Raw genomic sequence first — 26,682 nt, forward strand, 5'->3', positions numbered from 1 at the left:
GTGACACAGCTGTAGTGGACCAGTGCAATGGAGAAGTGGAGGACAGAATACTGGGGGATAAAAAGGGCTGTGCAGGACATTGTATCCTGGTCAGTGCTGGCTGGTTTGTGTCTGACCGCCGTGCACCTTTAAGGGGGTGGGGGAGGTATTTGGCTGGCTGGCTGAATGAAGGGAACAGTGCTTTATGGCTGGTGGGAAGGGGAGAGGAGAGGATGGGGGGTGAAAACTGCTGCAAAAAGGGTCAGCGTGGTCTAGGGTGACCAGATAGCAAGTGTGAAAAATCAGGACGGGGTGGGGGATAATAGGTGCCTACATAAGAAAAAGCCCCAAATATCGGGATTGTCCCTATAAACTCAGGACCTCTGGTCATTGACTCATCCCCTGGGAATGCAGGGTTTAAAAGGGGCAGATCTGCTCCTGAAGCTCCCCGTCTTATATGGACCAGGACTGAAGCAGGACCCACCTTCCCTCCCCTTTTAGATGGTAAAATACCAGATTTGGTCAACACCTACTGTGGTCATTATGCTAGCCTTCCCTTGTTTAGGGGGGCTGGGAAGGAATTTTGCCCTTTGGCTTGGGTGCAGTTGAGGTTTTCTTCGTCTTCCCCACAGCAGGTTCAGGTGGGCTCTGTTCATGCATGGCGGGCGGTAGACCATATGTCGCAACTCATTATTTAAATGTAGGGCAGATGTCCAGTGCAGGTACTCCATAGGAAAGGTATACAGTGACTGGATAAATGGCTTGGAAAAGGACATAAAAAGAGGTGTTCATTAAAGCAACGAACGGGGGGTGGTTGGGGACTCCTATGATTGGTATGCCAGGGAGCCAACCCCCCATTCTTATAGCCCACCTTAACCCTCCTACAAGGTGGGGAGGTGGATGGTAAGGTCCCAGCAATGGATTTGCTGGAGGGGAAAAGAGGGGGAGCTGGTAAAAGCCCCCTGGGTAATTACAGCATAAACATGGGGTTACCTGCACTGTACACTTTTATCTGCCGGTTAATCCCAGACATCTAATAATAAAGTTGCCGCCTGATTAAACCCAGGTCAAATGTCTCTTCTCCTGTCCTTCTTTCAGCATAGCCAGACGATAAGCAGAGCAGTTAGAGATGTGCTGATTCTATGTATGCTTGGCAGTCTCTGCTAGCAAGGTTATTATGGAGCTCCTGGAAGAAAGTAAAGCTGCCCTTTCCCAGCATAGTTTCTGGGGTAAAACAACAGTGGTAAAAACACCTGTCCTCCCTCCTTAACCCCCACCTCCACCCCTAAGAGTCAATCCCACATCTGAGGTTATAGCTGGTTTCTCTGGTTAAATTTGCATCTCCCTGTTCCAGCTGGGGTGAATCTAGCCCACAGTCTGCCAACATACATTTCATTGTTCTTGGATTTTTATTTCTAGTCTAACCACTTGTCATCTGAGGGAAACAATATAAATAATTAGGGTTACCTTTCTGTATCATAATAGTCCAGACCTCTGAGCAAAAAGACTCTGCTCTATACTATCCATGGAATGGACTCACCTCCTTTAGAGAGTAATTGTCTATGCTAAGCCCACATGGAAGCAAGGGAGCTTTGTCCCACCGAGTCTTTCCAGAGACCATTTTCCTTTTATAAGGGTCAGCCCTGCACGGTGTTGAGTAGGGCTGGCTGGAAAACAATTCCATTTTGCAAAAATATTTGAAATTTGTTTTTGTTCTGATGTGGAACAAAACCAAGACCTTTCAAAATTTTTTGTGAAAAAATGAGTGCGCCTGTAGCCAATAACCCAATGGTTGGGGTGATCATCTGGCATGTGGGAGACCATGGTTCAAATCCCTACATTGCCTCATTTGTTTTGGTTCGAACACAAAGGCAATTTTCAACAGAAACATTTTTTTGCCAAAAAAATGTGGACCAGCTCTAGTGCTGATTGCCTTCAAATCCCATTGACTTCAAAGGGAGATAAGCCTGCACAGCACCTTAAAGGATGAGGCCCATTATTCCCCTCTGCCCCCTTTTGAGCAGTTGCATGTATAGTGAATCCTTAGCTAGGGAAACACAGTACATTTATTGGAAGGCTGCCATAAATAGCTTTCCTCATGTTGGCATAATATAGCACACTACACTTTCTGGTTCCAACTGTAAGTTACAACCTCCATGCGAGGCTTCACCAGCATGGAGAGCTGCCATACCACCGCATGGGCCAGCTTCATTGTTTCCTGTTTTTTAGTTTGATAGTAGATTTTGATTGTATCGGCTCTGGCTGGTGATTATGCTTTGCTTTGTTAAAATAAGCAGCTTAACTCTTAAATCTTAATCAAGCCCTGTTCACTATTTTCTTATTGTGATCCCTGTTGATTTTTTTTTTCCTCCTCTGAAACCAACAAAGAGATAGTGTTTTGTTTCAGTTTGTGAAACTCATCATTTTTTCCAGACTTTCCATTTCACGCTGTTTGGATTTTATTAAGATCTCTTTACACAGGAGCTGAATGCCAGCTATATGATGCCCTAAGGGAACCAAAATGTTGTTGCTTTAATGTCTGAAATCTCTTGAGACATTTCATTTGTACCAGAAGCTCCTTGGAGACTTGTGGCTAAATACATTAAATATTTTCATATGTTTACAGAAAGATCTTAGTCTCCAGTAGAATTTAATACAAATATTTTTATTTTTACCTTCAAACTGGCCGATTGAATTAATGCCACGCTTGCTAGTAACCCTCTACTGCTCCTTGTCTTAACAGATTGAATCTTGTTTGGTTAGTTGGTTTTTGTTTTGGAAGTGTGGTGATAAATACAGTATATTATAATGAGTTTGGACTTTCTAAAGAGTGTGACTCTTTATTTTCTTTTTTTCTTTTCAATTGCACATCTCTATTGACTGTTAGCAAATATTTGCACCAAAAATCTTTCCTCCACGCTTTCTCCCCCACACATCCCTTGAAACAATTTTTGGAGATTGATCTTGACTGTTCTTGTGCACCTTCCAGGAAAAACTGCCGAACTGATGCTCACCTGATGTTTTATGTAAAGATCAGTCTTGATGTCATCAAAGGGCCCAGCTGATCAGTTTAAGCCTCTTCATAAATATTTAATACAATAACCAGTACAGAAATAAGATTAAGGACTGCAGGAGGTGTTACTAATATTAAAGCTGGTCAGAAATTTTCAACATTCAAAATTCCTTGAAATTTTGAGTCAAATTTTTGACAAAAAAGGATAAAAAGTATATGAAAGTTACATTAAAGTTAGTCATAAAAAACTGTAACTTTCATATACTTTTTATCCTTTTTTGTCAAATTTTGACACAAAATTCCTTGAAATTTTGAAATTTTTTTACCAGCTTTAATGCATATGCCTAATCTGGGAGGGGGATTTATTCATGGATGTTTATTAAAGCAGGGTCAATAAGCTCATTATGTAGAATTATAATTTTTATTATTAATGTAAAAGCAACTTTTAAGATTTTTATAAGAAAAATCAATACAACTGTAGGAACTTTTAAAAAGCCAAGATTTTGAAAGTGACTAGTTATTTGGGGTGCCTTGATTTTCATTGCTAGACGTGAAGCACTTGAAAAGATTCAGAAGGTGGGTGCTATGCCCTTTATGAAAAATTAGGCCCCTTAACGGTATCTCAAGTGGGTCATCAAAAAACAGAGAGGCTCAAAATCACTAGTCACTTTTTAAAATCTTTGTCTTATAAATTTAACAAAAATTATTGAGCAGTTGAAAAAATTTGTTTACTAATGGCCCAGAAAATAAAATATTTTCCTATCTCAAATGATACCAAAACTCTTGATTGTTAATACTAAACCAAATTAACAAACCGATTTCAACTCAGCCTCTAAAATTGCACACACAATTATGTATATGCTGATTTTTGCATGCTCAAACCACCTAGTGGGCAGACTACTCAAATTATCTGAGCAAATTCCATTTGCATGCATAAATGTAGATTTTATGGGGGCACATGCAATAATGCAAGGGCAAAGTTGCAGGTCGTTTGGAAACTGGGGCCCTAACTGTCTCCTTCACATAGTTTTCCTCTTGAACAAATATTCATTTTAACCGCCTGTCCTTGAATGTTTATTAACATTTAAAAATCTTTCCATCTCAGTTATTCATCTTATCTACCTCTCTTCTTCCTCCATGTATTGTCATGGGAGTCCTGAGAGAAACACAGCACAGCATTTACCTTCACAAAGGAAGAAAATATAATTTTTATTTATATTGTGATTTGCATTATTTTAATCTAATTGTATAATACAAATAATATTCACAGTACAGAATGTATTCATACTGAATGGCTTCTGTAATCATCAGACTTGTTGTAGAAGCTGCCTAGTGCAAATGTATTCCAACAATATGAATATTATCTCTTAATCCCTTTAATGCTCGCTCTCAATACAGCCTCTTTCCAGCAATAGACCACAATGGCATTTTTGAAGTGCCAATGTGCTGTTAAAATATCAGCACAATGGAGGCACGATGTACCTTGTATATTTGGCAGTAATGAAGTGGTTAAGGGAATTAAATTTAATTGCCTAGTCACCAGTACAGACATCTGAAACAATGCCATAAATAGTTAACTACATTACTAAAGGTTTCTTATTTTATTATAAAGACTCCTCTCATTCGGTTCAGATTATTTTGACTGGATGACTAAAATTGAATCTGAAGAAGTGAGGCTTTTTACCCATGAAAGCTTATGCCTAAATAAATCTGTTAGTCTTTAAGGTGCCACTGGACTCCTTGTTGTTTTTGTGGATAGAGACTAACACAGCTACCCCCTGAAAATTGAATCTAAAGGCTACATTCACAAAGTTCTGCACACACGTCTCTCAGAATACATTTCTTCGCTGGTAGAAGTAATCATGCAGAGGTTCAAAATGCCACAAATTTAGCTATGAAAATTGAGAAGTAATTTCCAACAGCCGGGTGAGCACATGGATTATAGAGGTCAGCGCATTAATTTTTAACTGTTATAAAACAAGTACTCACTTTTTTTTTTATTCCTCCCACTCCCTAAATCTTATCCCAGGATGTGTGACACAGGAGAAGGACTGTTCACCTTTCAGACGAGGGAAGGAGAGATGATCTATCAGAAAGTCCATTCTGCAACACTGGCAATAGCTGAGCAACATGAAAGACTAATGATGGAGATGGAGCAAAAGGCACGGGTAAGATCTTACCTCCACTATTTTAAAAACTTCCATTGGTGAAGTGAAGGGTTATGATGATTGCAGAGTTCAGCTCCATCTAGGTATGCCAAAACGGTGGTTTTTTTAACGGCTCCCAACAACTTTGATTTTTTTTTTAAAGATGATAATATACAAAACAAAGAAATAATCCATCAAGCTGGATGGAGCAAATTCAATGAGTGCATGAAAAAAGAAACAGAAGGTAATTTTCAACTACATCCTGGAATTTTGGGATGACGGTTACATAGTCCTACCTGCTTCTTTGTATGTGTGACAAAGCATGCAGCAGCACACTGCACATATTGGAATATGGAAAGCAGAGCTCTGGGGAAGCCATAGAGAAGGAAATTGCAACACTCACAGTGAGAAGTGATGGCTAAGTATTTAAGGCAGGAATCTGAATAAAAAATATTGTAGAACTGGAGACAGGAAGATTTACTAGCATAGGAAAGGTGGGAAGAAGAGAGTTCAAAATCAAGATTAAAATGAAGTTGGAGACAAGCAGAAGGTCCAAGCTGAAAAGGGCAATAGAGCGAATAGAACTGTGTTTATTGATGTTCCAGTTGCCCAAAACACTTACTGCTCTACAGAATATCTTAGTTCTGTTGGTTATAGTATTGCCACCTTTTTAATTGTGGTAATCGGACCCCTCAGGACCCCTGTTCTGCCTCTTTCCCCCCTCTCTCCATTGCTTGCTGGATCATCTTCACCTCCCTCCCCATAACCAGCTGGACTCCCTCTGCTCTGGAACTGGGATGGGAGCTGCGGCAGTCAGACAAGGAGCCTGCCTGCAGATAGGAGATGACCCCAGTTGTGCAGGGGCTAGTGTGGGTTAATCACCTGGCACCTCCGCCCCACCCCACTTTAATGAGGTTTTTGATGTCTGGTCAGTACGTCTGATCAGACACTGCCGGGTTCCCATTTAGATTGGACTTTCTGGGTGAAAACCAGGCACTTGGCAACACTAAATGCAGCGGTCCCCAAACTTTTGAGGGCCACGCTGCCCCCTTACCTCTGTCCCTGCCACTCCCTACCCCACCCCCAGAGCCAGGCAGGGCTGGGCGGGGGCACACACAGGGGTAAGGAGTCAGGGTCTATGGACTGATCTGCGGTCGGGGTGGAGCCACAACCGGACCACAGTAGGGGTCGACATCCAGGCCCACAGCCTGGTGTGGCTCCATTCCTGGCCCCACCCTGCCCACAGCCTCAGTTCTGGGCCAGAGCAGAGCCACAGCCGGACTGTGGTGGTGGCCGGCAGCCGGGCCCCCTTCCAGGTGAGGAGCCATGCTGAGGCTGGGGATGAGGCCAGTCACGGGCCGGGAGCAGGTGCCATGGCTGGGGTGGGAGCAGAGCTGGGGTAGGGGTGGCGCTACTACCCTGCCCCCCATGGGTGCTGGCCTAGACCCTCTCTGCCCCCTCAACAGTCCCACCACATGCCTCTGCCCCACAATTTGGGTACCTCTACCTAAATGGCATCCAGACACAGAAGTCAAAAACCAGACTGTCTGAGTAAAACCCGGATGGGTGGCAACCCTAATTGGATACATAATAAAGCAGCTTTTTTACAAAAGTGATTGAGTATTAGAGATGGTGTCATAGAGCTCTCTACTCACCGCTGGGTGGCACCCTCTTTGGCCAGTCCTGAAGATTAGCTCTGCCCAGTTCAGCACCCCCTTTCTTCTTTCTACCATCTGCAGCTCTCCTCCTGCTCAGAGTCACAGCATGGCTGCATCATGATTCAGGCCTCAGACGAGATCACACTGTGATTCCCCTTTGGGAATGCTCAAACAGCATCAGGCAGTCCTCATGCCTGCCTCCCTGACCCTGTGACTCCTGCAGTGACTCAGGCAGTCTGCTCCAAGCAGTACCACTCTGCAGTAATCGGTAGCGACACCCAGGCTCACCCTGTACTCAGTGTTCCAGTTCAAGGCCCTGTAGTAAGTGGTTAAGGTCTGTGGCTACACCAATGGTCCCCAGACTCTGGTGTGCAGCCTCCTCTGGGGGGCATGGAATCAAGGAGTCATAACTGGCTGCTTGATGGCCACCCACCAATGCAAAATGGAGCTTGGATGCAGGAGGAATTGAACCCTGTACGTCTACTGTTTTCGGGGAGTTTCAATCAGAATACAGAGAATGACTACAGTTTGCTTTATTTACTTATTTATTAATGTGACTTTCAGGACTTCCCACCTGCTCGTCAGCAGCTTTACTGCTTACTGAAATTGTTTTGGCTCTGCCCTTAGATAACTGTTTTTAAAACGTCAGTTATGATGCTTCTGACCATATGGTGCATAACATTACATTCTTAGAGCAGACTGAGAAATATCCACCCAGTGTCTTTTCTGCTTGTGTCTCTGGGATGTAAACTTTATGGGGCAAAATAGGCTTGTGAACTGTTTTACTGCTTTATAGTTTATAACAGAGGCCTGAAAGTTTGTTGATGTATATAAATACATAGTAAGTTCAGTGTTACCTGATTTTACTGGAGCACTTACTGGAAGTCTCATCTATATGAGAAGCTCCATCAGCCTGTAATTGAAGAGGCATGGAATCTTTAACAAAAATAGTTTTCCCTTTAGTTAGATTTCATTGCATTGCATCTCCAATATCATAATCCTACCATTTCTCCAAATGCCCCCTTTTTTCTTAGCAGACAAATTGTGAATGTATAATGCAAGAAAGCAAACAAAAATATATTTTAAATCTAGGATTTAGAGGTAAAAAATGTATTTTAAAATCTGCTTTAAAGCTCCCGTTTTGATCTTGTGCCCATAGTCTTTACTACTTCACTTTTCCTTTTTTTCTGATTAGTTTTACCGTGAACTGTGTGCAATTAATATTGTATTACATAGGGTTTTAGATTTAATTGTTATAAATCTGAAAGTGAAGGAAACTAAACTTCAGCTTTTGTGTTTCATAATGTATACATTATTATATAAACCAGGAAATTAAAGATGTAAGGCTAATTCCATCCTTACTCCTTCCTTCTAGTCTCAGTAGGTTGAATAAAAGAAGGGACTGTCTGTAATAGCTTTGAATTTTTTGTATGCTCCATCCTGAACATTGTAGCATTTTTAATACTTAGTGCTCTAATGCTATGTTTAAATTCCTACAGATTAAAATTGTTATAATCCAATACTGTAAAAGATGAATGGGGTTTATAAAGGAAATTACTGTGAAGCTTTAACCATAGCAACCCTGATGAGGTATATAGATTATATACTCCATTATGAGAACTAAAAGCAAAGTGGGTTACTTTAACATGCAAAAAATACCAAATTCTGTCAATAAAGAAAAGGCAAGATTAATTCTTACTGCAAGTGGTTTGTCAAATAAGGGTATTGCTAATGGCTAGTAGCAAAACTTACTCAACATATGGGGAACTATGTAAACAAAAAGCCTTATTTTATCTCAGTATAATAAGCAATAAACTAATTTCTGTGCCAAAAAACCTTCTGCTGAACAATAACACTAACAGTGTTGTGAGCTGGAGAGTTCTGTGGGTTGCAATGGATGGGAAGAAAAATGAATCCTTCCCAATACCCTGCAAAAGGCATGAAATGGCAGCAAAGCTTCTCCATGGCAGCCACTGCAGCATCAGGGCTGCAGTAGCTCTTGTGTCTCGTATAACCTTTCATCACCACGATGGAAAAGAATGGCAAGTAGATACATGTAGTCATGGACACATACACTTGGTTCCTTGCCAAATTCCCCTCCACACTGTGGCACTGGGAGACCTCATGCAACAGGGGTTGAGACAACCTGCTCAATTGACCACACTACTTCTGCTGCAGTCAGACACTTACCCAGCCCATGGGAGGTATAAATCGTGTTTGCCCCAAAGTCAATACCAAGAAAAAGCAGACGTGCCAGATTTTTCACTGTCATGCAAAGTGACTATAAAATATTACCAGATCCATGAAGCAGCATTATACACTCGCTTTGAACAGATGTAAATGACTGCACAAGGTACAGGGCACTGGACAATTGTGCTTGATGCTGGAAGTGCCTTACTGACAGAACATAAAAGCTGTTCTCTAGTGTTGCAAAACTTTTCTTATTTTTTTGCTTTTTGACAAGAATAGAGTGACAGAATCACTGTTTTCCTGAGTATTATGTTTTGCTGGTGTTTTATTTTAACAAACATTTAAAATCATGTGTTTATTGTTTAATAACATTTAAAATTAAATAAAACAATGACTGGTTTCTATTAAGGGCTTTTTTGGTGCTATTGTGTTATCTATGTTCGCTTATTTCCATCTTTGGTTTTATCATTAATAGGTTGTACGTGTAGCTATTTGTGCAAGATGAAAAGATGTTATTGACTTCCAGAGTACTTTTTGTTTTAATATTTGTCTCTTACTATTTTGTGCTACATCTGGTGCTTGTAAATGTTGAGGGATTGACTGAAATCCTGTGTGTATCAAAAGAAAAGCAACAGCACTAGTGCAAGTTTCACCACACTGCTACACAGGTAAATCCTCCTAGTATAGACGCAGTGTATACTGGCCAAAGGGTGCTTTGGGTGGTATAGCTTATACCAATTCCCCAAACAAAATAAACTGCACTGACAAAAGCACTTTTTTGCTGATATAACTGCATCTATCCTAAGGCTTAGGTCAGTATAAAAACGTTGTAAAATGACAGTCACACCCTAACCAACATATTGGCAAAAGTTTTAAGTATAGACCTGGTCTCTAGGGATGAGAGAATATTTCACACTCTATGCCCATTCAATCCTTCGCCTCTCTCTTTTTACAATCAATAAGGATGATTCCCAGTTCTACTGGTAATTATAAAAGAAATTCAGAGACTATCAAAGCACGTGAATGTAGTTGTTCCTAATGATCCTTATGTGTCTAATCTCCATGCCACAGTAAAAATTTCCCCCAAGTCTTTGAAGTGGGACTGTTGGGCCTGATTCTTCTCAACACTACCCCCACTTTACACTCAGAGAACGCCACTGACTTCATTGAAGTTACTCCTGATTTACACCAGCATAAAGGCAAACACAACCAGTCTCATTGTGTTTGGATGTGTAGAATGGGGGCTTATAGGTTGCAATGCACTTTGATCTTTTTAAATGTGTAGGGTAAGTTTTATTGTTCTGTTTGTGAGTGATTGGCTGAGGACAGAGATGTGTAATTTAATAGCCCTAAAAATTGCTTCTTTCAAGAGGTGGCAGTAAAGCTTCATTTATGTCTTCTCAAAAGAACTGTAATTTAAAATTTTTAATATAAGGTTTGAATAAGATGAAAACAGCTGATGTCAGTCATACATCAATAACACGAGACACAAAGCACTTGGAAAACAGAGAACTGTATGCATTTGCACAACAAGTAAAAGTTTAGTAAGTTTATAGGAACTATAGGAAAGCGATTCACTAGCATTGTGGATGAGAAAGTGATGGAATTTCAGAGGGTGACTCTTTCTTCTTCTGATATGAGACATCTTTTATAAAAGATGAACCTCTTATAACTTATGGTGTGTATAGGGCTCTCTCACTCTTCAACTATTTATGTTTCTATAAGTTATACTCCAAGAATTGTTTTGGGGAAGTTCTGTGGCTGTGTTATGCAGGAGGTCAAACTAGGTGATCACAATGGTTCCTTCTGGCCTTGGAATCTATGAATCTACTTCTATCTCAAAGGGCTTGTCTTCACTACCCGCCTGGATCAGCGGGTAGAAATCGATCTCTCGGGGATCGAATTATCGCATCTCGTCAGGACGCGACAATCGATCCCCGAATCGACGTGCGTACTCCACCAGTGCAGATAGGAGTAAGTGCCGTCGGCGCGGGAGCCGCGGCGGTCGATTTGCCACAGTCCTCACAGCGGGGTAGGTCAGCTCGGATATGTCCAATTCAACTATTAGCAGAATTTGCGTATCTTAAATCGATCTCCTCCCCTCCCCCCCCCTCCAGTGTAGACCTAGCCAGAGTAATATAAATTTAAACTGTGTCATTGAGGTAAGGAGAACAATAAACATGTTGAAGGAGGAAAACATAGTACGTTACTCAAATTTTGATGCCCTAGGGGGTATTGTGCTACCATTTTTCAGATGTGTTAAAGAATCAAGGTCCTAACACTTGTAGTCATTAATAGTCCTGTTTCACTTTGTGTAAGAACATAGGTGTTGAATCTGATGTCCTGGACAAAAATCCAACTGCTTCCAAATTCTTCCAGCAGTTCCAATTTGATACATTATTCTTCTTCATTTCCTGTCCTAAACATGTATATATTGTTGCTGTGCACTTTTAGAATCAGTTGGTGCATCTCACCTCATCGTCATAATAAATATTTTTGTTTTTCTAAAAGATAAGCTCTAGGAATAATTCTGAGGATGTTCTATGGCCTATACAGGAGGTTAGACTAAATGATCATAATGGTCCCTTCTGGTCTTGAAATCTATGACCATTAGTCTATATGTCGGTCCCTGCATTCCAGTATCTCTTTATCTGCTCCTCCAAGGTGTTGTGAGGCTTATTTGGTTATTGTTTCAAAAACTCTTTTAGAGCTGCAGATTAAAGTTGACATGGAAGTTCAGCATTTTTATATTATTATTGTTATCTCAGGAAGAAATTGTCTAGTTCAACTCCAGAGAGCTTTTGCTAAAGTGAACTTGTCTCTCCTGTCTGATGTACCCAAACACTGAACAGCTGGTAGTGTGCTATTTCATAATCTGTGATGAGATTCCGCCCACTGGCAGATCCCTGCCAGCTGTAGGCATTATCAAGGGGAAAACATGTATACTGCTGGGTTTTTTTTCTCTGTCTCAATCTGTGCACTCCTTAATTTTAGATTTGAGAATTGTAACCTCAATTCCTATCAAAGTCAATTATTTGATTCAGAAGTCCTGTTGGAATATAATATTTTTTTCTATGACCATCTGTCACAGAGACCTCTACTCACCACTGGAGTGCCTCCTTCTGACCACATCTGGGGATTAGCTCTGCCATCCTGATGCCCTCGTCTTACAGTCATCAGCTCATCTCTTGCCTCTCAGGACACATCTTTGTGTCTTAGCTCTCCAGCCAAGTCACAATAGACCTTCCCTTCCAAAGTACTATCAAGTTCTTCCACATGATCCCAGGTAGTCCTTAAATCCATTGCCCTGGCTGAGCCACTCCCTAGGTAACTAGATTGAACAGACCCAGACAGTCTTCAAGTTAATTGCCCAGACTGTGCCACTCATTCTGTGCTGGTAGGGGAAGCCAGACCCTGGGTTCCAGCCCAACGGTTCTGTCTCCAGCAGCTAATGTCTGTACTACCATGAATCCTTACTGCCACTCTCCTGGAGTTCTTCTTGCCTTGCCTATCCCAAACTCGCATTCTCCACCCTTCTAACTAAACCCCTATCTCCTGGGTCTGATATGTGGATTTTGTGTTGTGGGGGCAATTTTGTGGAGTGTGTGTGTGTTTTGGGTGTGGAAGGGGGGAACAGATATGTGAACTGCTTATCATGTGAGTTGAATTGGCATATTATTGAGTGTGAGAGGATGGACTAGCTGTAGAGAGATGGTGGGGGGGCAGGGAATGAAAGAGGGGGTGGGAGAGGAAAATAAAAAAGGAACAAAGAAATATGGGATGGCAAGAAGAGAGAGAAATAGAGAAGAGAAAATTGGGAGGCTGTGACCAAATGCACCCCTGTATTCAAACCTTACAGACTATTATAATAATCTTTGTACAAAATATGCCTTGTGAGATATTATTTAAAAACTGGTAGCTCACTGGTCTATAATATCATGGTGAAATGTGTGTTGTATGTAAAGTTATGAACATAAACTGAAATTATGACTGTAATGTGGTTACCAGACGCGTCTGAGAAGTGGATAAACCTGTTTCTAAAGACAAAGGACAAGCTGACACTTCTAGTCAGTTGAGGGGCAATCACCTGTCAAGTGGCCATTCTTTGGCAAGGACGGGAAGAGGGGAAGGAACAGATCAATCTACATTTTAGCAAACAACAGCATGGAATCTTTCATCACGAGGCTCCATGACTCCAACCTCACAGCGGGAATGAACTTGATCTAGGGGTAACCCTGAGCAAAATGCATTTCAAAGGGTGACTGGACTATAAAAGTGAGGGGCAAAACCACCCCAGGTATTCTTTCTCTCCCTGTCCATATTTCTCTTTTTTTCATCAACGAAGACAAAAGACTTGTTTCATTTTTAATCAGTGTTGTCTTTCAACTGAACGGTTTGGGTAGCTCCCTTTAAAGTAGCAACTGTTGTACATTGACTGCTTACAGGGGCAAGGGATCTGCAATAATTGAAGTGTCCAGGAGAGTGCAGAACTCAAATTTTTAGGGGAACATCCAAGACTGGGAGTGTGTTGGGGTCACCCCGCCAGTGGTATCCAAGGTTGGTGGAAGCCAGAGTGTACTGGCATCTTACAACTATACAAAGACACTCGCGATGTGACCTGCATGCTGTTTGGCTGTATGTGAGGGGCCCAGGTTGGGAGCAACATCAGTAAAGCACTGTGAGGCATCCCAGGTTGCAGGGTAGGTCTGGATTGCACTCTGGAATGTCATAAAGGATGAATGAAGAAGGAAGGGTGATGGAGAGAGAGATGCCTCAAGGATGTGGGGTGGAAGAGAGATGGGGTAATAAGTCGGGGCTTCTGGAGAAGGGAAAGAGATGGGAAGAGTTGAGAAAAATAATGCAAAGGAAGGAAAGGTATAATAGAGCAGAAAGGGAAATATATGTGGATGAAAATGAGAGGTTGTAGAGGAGAAGAAACCATAAGGAATTGATGGACAACTCTAAGATTAGCCATTTCTGTTTGTTTTTATTAACCTCCAGTTCTCACTCTTCCTCCACACTAACTCCACATTGAGTCCCTTATTTTACCTTCTTCCACCCCCACCGCATGCTCTCTATTTAATTTGTCCACTGGGCCTTCATCTTTAAATTCATTCCCAGACAGTAGACTCAAAACATGATGATTGTAAAAAGAGATGCGATTCTGCTGACATTTGTGTGCTAACAAAGTGTATTTAGATATTTCCTAACTAGTGGAAAATCTGAAGTTTTGAAAACCTCATGCACCACAGGTGGCAAAAGCTTCAAAGGTTCTGTTTGATACAGTATAACTTCTTTATCAGTCTCCTCTTTAGAAGACAGGAAAATGCTGTGCCTGTTGAAGACTTTTCAAGCCAATCAGAGTCCCTCAGTGACTGTGTAATTCCTGTTAGTGACAATGGGAGGTGCACGTGCATATCAAAGGGAAGACAAACATTCTTGTCTGGTATCCAGTTCAGATGGGAGCTCCACAAGGGAGCATCAGATCCTTCCCATCTAGTAATCTCTCCCTCTGATTTGTTTTTGTTACCCTCTGAGATATTTTATATTCAAGGTTCTCAAAGTGCTTTGCAAACAGGAATTGATTAAACTTTTTCCTCATTACACTTTTCATCTTCTTTGACCAGTCTCAGCTTTGAACTGTCTTTCATGATTGGAAGAATCCTCCTCTTGTCTGCCAAAAAACCTGCTTCCACTTCTTCAAGTACATCCTAAACTCCATCCATCAATCCTCCAAATATTGATCTCCACATCCTCTATGCCTCAACTCTAGCCCAGTTACTTTAAAACAAGATTTTGTTTGTTGCATTGACAACTTTTTGGGACAGATATCTCTGGTAAAATTTTCTAAAATGCTTAAAAGTTTTTAAAGGATTTTAGGTGTGTAAAGAAGCTGACTGCACTTGGAGTTAGGTGCTTTTGATCATCTCATTAGGCAACTAAATATTTATAAAAATCTGCCCCTAAGTGATTTATGAGCCTAAGTCCCATTAATTGTCAATGAGACTTAGGGCCCTATATGTCTAATTCACTTTTGAACATAGGGTTTAGACTCCTAAGTCACGTATGGGCATTTGAAAATTTTACCCTAATCTTTTCTTTGTAAAACATTGTATGCATTTATAGAGCTATGGAAGTATTTAAAGCAGGGGTCTCAAAGTCCCGGCCTGCAGGCCATTTGCAGCTCGAGAACCTCCCCACTGCGGCCCGTGGAGGAGAGAGACATGCAGACATGCTGCCAGCAATGTCTGCTGCAGGCGCTGCCCCCTCGTAGCTACTATTGGCTGGGAGAGAGGGACAGAGATACCATCACTACTCATCAGACAGAGTCAGCCATGGAGGCAGCATGATTAGTTGCCAGGCAGAGTCATCCATGGAGGCAGCATCACTTTTTTCCACAATGAATATAAACAAGTCAAAATACCAAACAGAACTATCTGATGCACAAGGTTTCAACTGCTCAGTCACTGAGGCCAAACATCAGCAAAGGGACAGTATCTGGCAAACACTAAAAATTCTCTGTCAGGCAAAGAATTGTATAAATTTGTATGACAGTTTTATTATTTCTAAGATATTTGAAATAAAAAATACATTATAAACGTTTTCTTTTCTGAACACTATCTCCAGTGACATTATTGGCCCGCTGGAAGGATTTGAGGACTGGCAATGGCCCTAAGGTAAATTGAGTTTGAGACCCCTGATTTAAAGGGACTGTATCACCTTAAAACCCTTGTTAGAAAATGAGATAAATAAGTGAAGAGGCAGAGAATATAACATGAGCAAAAAATGTGGTGTGATTATTGGCCTGTTCTCTAGGAGTCACAGGTAATATGAATGTTAAGTTAGGAATGTTTGTTGTAATTATTAGATGATGTCTGGGGTATGCCTGACTGAACACTGCTTGGCTTCTCCCAGCCCTCCCCTGATGTAAACTTTGAACAGACATTTAATATATTTGGGAAAGAAAAGGAAGTACTTCTTCACACAGTGCACCGTGAACCTGTGGAACCCTTTGCCGGGGATGTTGTGAAGGCCAAAACTATAATGGAGTTCAAACAGAATTAGATAAGTTAATGGAGAATAGGGCCACCAAAGGCTATTAGCCAAAATGGTCAGGGATGCAACCCCATGGTCTGCGCAGCCCTAGCCTCTGACTGCCAGAAGCTGGAAGTGTATGACAAGGGATCAATCACTCAATAATGACCCTGTTCTGTTCATTACCTCAAAGCATCTGGCACTGGCCACTGTCAGAAGACAGAATACGGGGCTAGATGGACCATTGTTCTGACCCAGTAGTCTTAGTTCACTTTATACTCACTTTAAGAAAATTTGTTTTTGTTTTTTAATAGTTTCACTTTTGGTTCTTAGGCACGAGCACAATGTCACCGTGTCTGGGTAGTACTCACTGCAACAGAATGTTAAAATCAACAAACAAAACTGTTTTCAGGGATTTTTTTTTCCCAATTTCATGAACACCTCTCCCTAATAGTTTTTTATAATGCCCAGCACTGTAATATCCAAGGGCTCTGTCCAGCCTAGTTCTGAGGACGCTGCAGCTGTCCAGCCATAAGTGCTTTACTTTTATATTAAACTCTTAATATAGAGTTTTGATAAACATTTCTCATGTACAACGTTCTAAATTCCCCAACAGAGGAGTTGTTAGCAACAATACTAACAGATAAAACCACATAACACTCCCATCTGATAGGTATTATTGTAATAATTATATTAATGAGTAAACTAAGGCAGCGAGAGATTGAGGCCACATTTGGCCGCATATAACTTGCCCAAGGTCATAGAGCAAATCAATGGCACTGCTAGTAATAAACCACTGCCAAAATGGAGTCCTGAATCCCTATCAACATCTTATTCGTAAAAGTATTACGATTTAGAAGAAATGCTGCAATTCTGGGGAAATTTATGACTCATACCCATTTTCTCCCAAAGTCTTGTGAATCCCTATGCATGTGTCTCTCTCCCTCTTCCTCTCAAAAAAACACTGAAAAGCCCTCCTCTATTCATGCATTAAGCAGCTCTTAGAGCAAATTGAGAGAAATTGGGAATGTGTAGTTCTGATTCATAGAATCATAGGACTAGAGGGATGTCATCTAGTCCAGTCCCCTGCACTCATGGGAAGACTAAGTATTATCTAGACCATCCCTGACGGTGTTTGTCTAATCTGATCTTAAAAATCTCCAGTGATGGAGATTCCACAACCTCCCTAGGCAATTTATTCCAATGCCTAACCCCACCCCGACAGTTAAGAAGCTTTTCCTAATGTCCAACCTAAACCTCCTTTGCTGCAATTTAAGCCCATTGCTTCTTGTCCTATCCTCAGCAGTTATGAAGAACAATTTTTCTCCCTTCTCCTTGTCACAACCTTTTATGTACTTGAAAACTGTTATCATGTCCCCTATGTCTTCTCTTTTTCAGACTAAACAAACCCAATGTTTTCAATCTTCCCTCATAGGTCATGTTTTCTAGACCTTTAATCATTTTTGTTGCTCTTCTCTGGACTTTCTCCAATTTGTCCACATCTTTCCGGAAATGTGGTGCCCAGAACTGGACACAATACTCCAGTTGAGGCCTAATCAGCGTGGAGTAGAGCGGAAGAATGACTTCTCGTGTCTTGATAACAACATTTCTGCTTATACATCCCAGAATGATGTTCACTTTTTTTTTTTTTTTTTTTTTTTTTTTGCAACAGTGTTACGCTGTTGACTCATATTTAGCTTGTGTTCCACCATGACCCCCCAGATCTCCTTCCACAGTACTCCTTCCTAGGCAGTCATTTCCCATTTTGTATATGAGCACTGATTGTTCCTTTCTAAATGAAGTACTTTGCATATGTCCTTATGAATTTTATCTATTTACTGCAGACCATTTCTCCAGTTTGTCCAGATCATTTTGAATTTTAATTCTATCCTCCAAAGCACTTGCAACCTCTCCCAGCTTGGTATCGTCCACAAATTTTATAAGTGCTCGCTCTATGCCATTATCTAAATCATTGATGAAGATATTTAAAAGAACTGGACCCAGAACTGAGCCCTGCGGGACCCCACTTGTTATGCCCTTCCAGCATGACTGTGAACCACTGATAACTACTCGCTGGGAATGGTTTTCCAACCAGTTATAAGGTGGATGTATAACTGGGTCCAGTTCTTTTCAATATCAGGAGGTCATCCAGTCCAACCCCCTGATATTCTATGATTTTCCAAATGGTCTTCCAGTGCTTCACCTCCCTCCTAGTGAAAAAGTTTTTCCTAATATACAACCTGTCTGGGATGATTTAGTTGGGAATTGATCTAATGTCTTTGTAGAATGTTTTCTTGTTACCCTTTATGTCTCTAGCTAGTTTGATCTCGTTTTGTGCCTTGGCCTTTCTAATTTGTCCCTACATACTTGTGTTATTTGTTTATATTCATCCTTTGTCATTTGGCCTAGTTTCCACTTTTTATAGGACTCTTTCTTGATTTTTAGATCATCGAAGATCTCCTGGTTAAGCCAGGATGGTCTCTTGACATACTTCCTATCTTTCCTACGTAGTATGATAGTTTGCTCTTGTCCCCTTAATAATGTCCTTTGACTGTCTTTGGTTGTTTCTCCCCTTAGACTTGCTTCCCATGAGATCTTACCTACCAACTCCTTGAGTTTGCTAATGTCTGCCTTCTTGAAATCCATTGTCATTATTGTGCTGTTCTCCCTCCTACCATTCCTTAGTATCATGAATCTTCCTTACCAATAGAAACCTTCCTTATTAATGACTAGAGTATAATAATATTCAGAGAATAAGGAGATTTTTAAAGGAAAATTTGAATCTGAGAGGATAGCAGGGATGCTGGAACAATTTTTATAGTGGGGGTGCTGATGATGGAAACCATATATTTAGTGTTTTTTATTACTACTGCAAGCCGGGGCATGCAGCAGCACCCCAGGACCCCTAGTTCCAGCACCACTGGAGGATAGTCAAAGTTCCCATAACAGCCACATTGTTGTCTCTTAGGCTGAGTAGAAAGCCAAAGTTTGGGCCTTGTGGGGTGGTTCCCATTTGGATGAAAAGCTGTTGATAAGGTATATTCTTGGTGTAAACTTGTTTATTCACAAAAATGCACAAAGCCCTGTTTCCCTGAGTAGTACCGCAAACATACAACATGCAGACTGGCTCAGAAATCTCCAAATGTGGACCTCTCCTGCCACTACTATGCCCAAGGAGAGGCAGCCTCTCTGCCTCTACTTCCTTTGGGATTCACACACAACTACTTCTTCTGGCTTAGTGATTCCAACTCACATAGCCTGAAACGGATCCCTATCCCTTGCGTTTGGATTTCCTCAGGAAACCCCAAAGCTCTCCACATGGCTTACCCTTTCAGGTAACTTTGGGAGTTAGCCCGCTCTTTGTTTGCATCTGTTTTTTTACTAAGGACTTGATTAATATGGATGTGTAATTGGTGGGGATGTTGAATGTGGAAATTCGTAGTGTGTTTTGCAATTTCGAATCTCATTGACATGGGAATATTTTAGTTTTTAGTTTTAAAGTTGTGATTTCTCCATTCTACTTAATGGTTTCACTAATGTGTGGTGCAATAGTAAAAACTGAAGTTACTGTAGGTTTGGAAATAGAATTTGTACACCCACAATAAAATCTGCATTGTGTTTTCAAGGATGTCCTTTCTGTAACATTCTCTATATATTGCTCAGCTCTCACCCATGTACATTTTACATCACATGCGGGGTGGGGGGGAGGGAGACCTGCTAGAAGTGCAGATTTCCATGGTAACAGATGCAATTTCATTTCTTTCCTTTTGTGAGGCTGGAACTGAGCTGCGTTGAGGTGGCTCTGCAAGGATTTTTTTTATTAAATGGTAACAGTGGATTTCAAAAGGCTATTCAAAGTTACAGGGCTCATGGTCATACAAATACAATCTAAAGTACACAAAACAAGTCTGGACAGGAAGGAGCATTGGGCAAAGAACTGCTTTATTAATAAAAAGTAAATGAACTAGAAAGAGCAATGTCGGTCAATTTATACCAATCCTGATTACAATAAATATAAGAACATTTACAGGAAGGAAAGTCATGCTTCATCCAATATGTAATTGTTGCCAGTTGGTGGGATTCATTGGGCTGAGGCATATGTTTATATCATTGTATGAATTAAAACAATTTACAAAAACATATATCTGTCTTTCCATTTACTTACATATTTTATAAATTACAGTTATGCACATCAGGCTAGCAAAGCATAAGATTACATTGGTTTCCACTAGCTTCCATTGTCCACAGACAGTTGGACAGTGATCTCAATTTTGAGCTGTCCATATATAAAAGGTGTATTTGATTTTTTTCTTTTTCGTGTGTACTTTATGCATATTTAACTAAGGTTTATGTGTTTGAGAGGTTTTTACTAAATCTTAACATTGCAGTAATGATAGGATTTTGCATAGAAAAAAAAAATATATATATATATGCCAGCTCCTCAACTAATGTAAATTGGAATAGTTCTAGTGACATCAGTAGATCTATGCAGATTTAAGTCATCTGAGGTTCTGACCCATATAAACTTATTCCATGAAAACTCCTATCATTACTACAATGTTAAGACTTTGTAAACAACCACTCAAAAGTCACTCACACCCCTAATTAGATACGCATAAAGTACATGCAAAGAAATGAAATGCATATCTCTGTGTGTGTGTGTGTGTGTGTGTGTGTGTGTATTGCATACACAGAGAGAGAGAGAGAAGTTTGTTTACTTTTACGAATTATTTCTTAAACATTATCTCTTGAAATATATTTATGGATTAATCATGTGTGTGCGCACATATGTATATCTATCTATACACACTATGTGTGTAATTAATACCACAGGTATATTTCAAACCTTTATAATATTTGGGAAATAACTAGTAAAAGTAAGCAAATGCTTCTTTATAAAACGCATTAATGAACTATCTAGGAAGCTTTGTGCTTCATGATGACAATGTTTGAGTATTTTATGTTTTTATTATTCAAATATCTTTGTATGATATAGATATAAAACTAGGCTTCTAAAAACATCAGAAACACTGAGGTCAGCAGAACTATGTGTGTAATTGAATATTCGGGTAGGATAATAACCTTATTGTGAACTATTCGTGAAATTTTATTTTATCAAAAGTTTAGGTAGCTGCATTCCTGACCTTTCATTAAAATTCATGAGTAGACTGGAGTTTCTGTGCATATAAAATGAAGGTCCATTTCTGGAAATTAAATGTCCATAAAGTTGTGCAATAGAGCTAGGAACTCCTTGTCATGGTTATGGGACTGTTTGTACCACAATCCCCTTTCTGGTCTTACTGAGTGCACATGCTCAGGTATTAGGCCTTGTAACCTTGCCTGTCTCAAGGTGGAATTTTGCAATTCTCTCACTCTTATCAGAACATAGTACAGCACTCTCATCTAGCCCAACTGTTTCATAACACGCAGGTCTGACTGGATGTCTGTGTTTCTTCTCTTCAGGAGTTTGTGACCAGCACTATACAGTGATGAATAGCCTTCATAAAACAAATAGGTTTATCTAGCACATGGACCAAAACTTTAGAGAACATGATTTTAAACAGTCAACAGCCTACATGAATATTTAGTCTCATCTAATCTTATGCTTCCCTACAAGCTAAGTTAGATGGACTTTCCTCTTGAGTTACAGAGAGACAACAGGCCCTACTTATATTATTTTAGGAAGCCCCAAAGCTCTTGGACCCAGTCTGGTCTCCATTTCCTTTTCAGAGTGTGTCCCCCAGTCTGTTCCGCCTCTCAGAGAAAACTCCCCTTTCTCAAAGCCCAACCCTGCTTGTGTGTGCCTGAGTTTAATTACAATATTGCTTAATGGCTTTTTTTACAGGGCCTACGTGTGAAGTCTTCCTTTTGCCTCTTACTGTTTTTTTTTTTTTTTTTTTTTTTTTCCAGTCAGCCAGTCCCTATGATAATTGCTCCATTGTTTGGCAGTTAGCTGTAAGGGCTTGCAGTCACAGGCTTTGTGACTATGAGGGGTGTTCTGAAATGGTCTGTTCCCCCTTAGATTCCAGCACACCACTTCAGAAGTCCTATAGATAAATCATATTCATTACCAAGCACCCTGGCATCCATTCAGCACACCAATGTGGAAATAGTTACCTGGGTGGAGTTACTGCGAGGTACTAAGAGTCTGCATTCAGACTCCCAAGGTGACCCATCTGTTTAACACTAGACTGAAAGGCCTAGTGTATTACCTTGTATATAGAGTACTACAGCAGTACTACAGTGTAGTAGAGACCCTCACTTGCTTCCTTTAAATAAACAAGCACAGCTGCCAATTACTAACTTAATTTATGGAGGAAGAAGTCAGTACTGATCAGATTTTGGATTCCTGCTGTCTAAAGATAAAATCTCCCAGAGCTGCTTTTGAAGCTTTTAAGAAGTGTCTCCCCGCCCCCCTTCCCTTAGAAAAAGTCTATTTGATCTCAAATACCATTTAGATAATGTTGGAGATCAAATATACATTTTCCAAGTGAAAATGAATCTGTAAGGGCTTCAAAAGCAGCTCTGGAGGCTGGAGTACTTGTTCTTCACTGAAGTCCAAAATGGCATCCATGAGCCGCATGTACAGTACTTCACAGATCCAAATATATGAGGTCTTATGGGGCTCACACATCTACCATTCTTAAAGACATAACACAGTACTGCATATCCCATAGAGATCTGTGAATTGGAATGAAATACAAGTGCACATCTATATAATGGCATCCTTAGGCTTCAGGAAAGCAAAAGGATTTGTATAGAGAACTCTGAAGGATGCAGAGATGGTATATGACACAAAACTGAATATCTGGCACAAGAAGAAGAGAACAAACTGAAGCTAACAAAATGCAAACTTACCTTAATGAACTGTATAATCTGAAGGTAATCACCGATGATCAGAAACAGCGCTGGAAGTTGAAAATGAATATATTTTAAAAACAAAGAGTTAAAGGATAAGAAAATATTGCAGGAACAGTCATGATAGCACAGGAGAATCAGCAAGAGATATGTGTATGTCCTCCTTATTCTCAAGGATGTGACCTGAAACAAAATATATAGTTTTGATTTTCTTGATTGAAAACTGAAAAAAGTTGGTAAAATAAAATTTTAATTTTGTGGAAACTGCATTTTCCCTAAAAACAAAAAAACAAAAACCACATTTTGACAGAAAATTTCACACCAATTGTACTATCTAGGTCCTTGTATGGCTCCCATCACTGTTATATTTGAGTGCCTACAAGGCAGAGAGGAAACATTTAATTCCATATTTCCAAAAGACCTGTTTGTTTTCCAAGATACTTCAACATTGCAAATCAATTTACCTGGAACCTAGGGCCAATTTCAAAGCTGGTATATGTGCTGCTGACATCAGTGCGATTGTGACTGCATATACCAGCTGTTAATTTACACTCTAGACATTGGTATTTTGATGTAAACAAAAATATTTCTTAGAGCCCCAAAACAAATTTTCTTTAGTCTCATAAATGAATTTCAGCTACAGGCCTAACATTCCCTTTTTCAATATTCGTACAAACTTTGCTCATGCAGAAGTTAGTAAAAACTGAATAAAAAGAGGCATGAACAAGGCTAAAGCTAAATTTTTTGAGAAGATGGTGAAATTTTTATTAATAACCTTTCTCGGGGTTTGCCCAGTTCTACATAAATGCTAAGCATAATTAGGTACTATTAATATGTGGGTTTGATTTGACCCTTGCCATAGTGTGATTTTTAAATTTACTGTAACTAGCCTTAAGCCTGTTTATTCTGCTCTTCGGCTTAACTGAATTTAAGCAGTTCCCTTCACTTTCCTCTTCTCACACTGAACACTGTGGGTTCAGTTTGACAGACTTCTCCAGTGTAGGTGTAAAATAAAACTAATAAGATAAAAATCTACCACTTAAATGCTAAGTCTTAAAATAAAAATTGTTCCTTCATCAGGAAAATTCTGGGTCACAAATGTCTGAAAGGACTCATGCGATGAGTCAGTTAATTTATAGTCTTCTTCAAGTAGTATCCGTATGGGTGCTCCACTGTAGGTGTGCCCCTGTGCCTTTAATGGAGATATCTTATAGCTGTGTTCATTTGGCTCGCACATGGGTGTTACTCAATGTTATATAGCACTACATATGCAAACTGTCTTCAGTTCCTTCTCAGTGGCCTCGGCCAGAGACTAAGCCTTAACAGTTGTCCATGTTGAGTTTACCTCAACTGCGTCCCCTTAGCTCTTTTAGTAGTTAGTTAATTACAGGTGTTCTTAGTAGTAGTTTAGTTTAGCTGTAGTAGTTTTTAAAAAAACTTTTATATATATATATAGCTTTTACATAGTTTCTCCCCTCCTGGGAGCTTTTGCTTTACTGTAAAGGCAAGCCCAGTTCTCCTGGTTTCAAATGTTGCCTATTGTGCCTTGAGGCCGGTGAGTGATGGCATTCCCACTGCATCCACTGCCTCAGGGAATCTCATATTTTCCAAAAGTGCAACTTCTGTCTAGCATTAAAATCTAGAGCCAGAAAAAACAGGGAGATCAAACTTTGACTCTTCATGATGGAGAGCTCACTTTGCCCAGCCTGTAACCAGGACCAGGGGACTGGACCCCCCCTCCCCTCGTATGCCTCTCTCCAAGCAGGTCAGCTACTTGTGCCATCTCCAAGCTGCACTCCTCGAGGGAATCTAAGGGGAAGACACAAGATTCCTCTCATAAGACTTCCAAAGTTCATGCCCCGAGTTCTCCAGGTAGGGAACCTACGTCAAAGTTGAGGTTGCCAATGACTCTAGCCACTTTGGATCCCATCGGTCTCTACCCAAAGAGGGTACTGGTTCCTCAGGTATTGAGGCTCAGTTAAGCCTAGAGACTCCAAAATGTCAGTCTCCAATAGACCTTTGGTACCAACAGGGGAGTGAGGCAGGAAGAAGAGCTCTTCTCACTTGGTAACAAAAAAGTACCATTCAGACTCCATCTGGACTCCGCTTGGAGCATTCAAAACTCACAGTACTGTCAACTCCCTCAGCTACCATTATTTCAGCTCAAGCCATGGACATGGTATCAGCAACATTCTTGGTACCACAGGAGTTTAGTTTTCCCTGAGACCTGGCTGTGTCTGAGACTCCTGACTCCCCATTGCTCGTCTCTGATCTGTTCTCAGTACTGAGGACCTCCAGATCCCCAGACACCCATGCAGTACCAACAGTAGTATATCAAATGTCTTCTGCTACTCCAGCACTTCAAAGTGGCTTGGAGGCGGAGGACTCTGAAGTAGATCTTGCCTTGGTCTCTCAATTATCTGTCCACTCTGTCCCTAGAGAAGCTCTTTCCCAGAGGTCTCTGAGGCAGTTGATCTTACTCATGAGAGACAACCACAGCCACCATCTTGCTAATATGAGCACCCATGGATGCTGCCACCCATGCCATATACATCATCCAGTTGGTCATATTGGGACCTGGGTGGCCTATCATCAGCAATTCTCTAGGCACCATCTGTCACAGAGATAGGCAACCTTCCTCACCCTCCCTCTCCAGGAGACCGGAACCTTAGGAAGAAACCTTTGAGAAACAGGCAGCTAGGGCTGATGAAGAGCTCCCTCGACCTACTTTGTAGAAAATCATATTCAACAGCTACTTTAAAGTTTGGAATTGCCATCTACCAGGCATTAAAGGAGAAGTACAACATGCAAATTGTACCAAACTGAACTCCTTTATTTCACATTTACCAACAGAATACAGAGAGTAATTCCAGGCAAATATTGCAGAAAGCCAACTGCTCACCAGAATATCTCTGCAGGCTTCTCTCAGTGCTGCTGATACTGCTGTTGATTTCAATTTCTATGGCAGTAGTTATGAGGAGGGCCTCCTGGCTTCAGCTTTCAGGATTTCCAAAGGAGGACCAGAATACAATCAAAGACCTTCCTTTTGATGTCACTAAGCTGCTCGCTGACATCATGGAAGAATCTCTGAACACGTTGAGACTCCAGGGCCACTTTACATTCTCTGAGGACCTATACACCTACCCAAAAGAGAAAGTTCAGTAGGTCACAGACAGTACAGAGATCTTGCTCCACCCAATTCTCAAATTTGCAAAGGTCATATGAACCTCAATGCAAAAGACATAGGTACTAGAGAAGAAAACCACCTACCTCACCTTTGACCTCAAAACCCTCCACCCTGAAGTACCAATTTTGACAGGGTGATTAGCCTTCTGAGCTGCCACCCCCTTTCATCTGCCTACCTCCTTTTGGCAACTACCCTTACCATTTGCAGCAGGCTTGGAAGTCCATCACTATGGACAAGTGAGATTTGCAGATAATCTCCACAAGGTACTCCATCTCATTCGCTTCTCTTCTGCCTGCCAACCCCTATTCCCAATCTGTCTTCAGGGACCTGTTCCACAGTAAATAGACACTCTTCTACTCTTGGATGCTATAGAACCAGTTTCCATGCAGCACAGAGGGAGGAGGGATTATTCCGGGTATTTCCTGGTTCCAAAAAAAAGGGAGTGGTTGTGAGACCCATCCTAGATCTAAGACTACTCAACCACTTAGTGGAGACACAAAAAATCAAAATGGTGATACTTGCAGCAATAATTTCATCACTGAACCAAGGGAATTGTTCTCAGCCCTCAGCCTTCAGAATGCATATTTCTATATAGCAATCCTCCTATCCCATAAG

General features: G+C 40.7%; 1 protein-coding gene across 2 annotated transcripts in view; it reads left to right on the forward strand.

Moving 5' to 3' along the window:
- Positions 1-26,682, forward strand: part of DOK6 (docking protein 6) — a 413,373-nt gene that overhangs the window by 305,052 nt on the left and 81,639 nt on the right. For both annotated transcript variants that reach the window (XM_054019382.1, XM_054019381.1), the window contains exon 6: positions 5,022-5,160. In XM_054019382.1, coding sequence (XP_053875357.1) covers positions 5,022-5,160 — 139 coding nt within the window. The remainder of the gene's footprint in view (positions 1-5,021; positions 5,161-26,682) is intronic.

This window comes from Malaclemys terrapin, chromosome 2, assembly GCF_027887155.1.
Source record: "Malaclemys terrapin pileata isolate rMalTer1 chromosome 2, rMalTer1.hap1, whole genome shotgun sequence".
NCBI lineage: Eukaryota > Metazoa > Chordata > Testudines > Emydidae > Malaclemys > Malaclemys terrapin.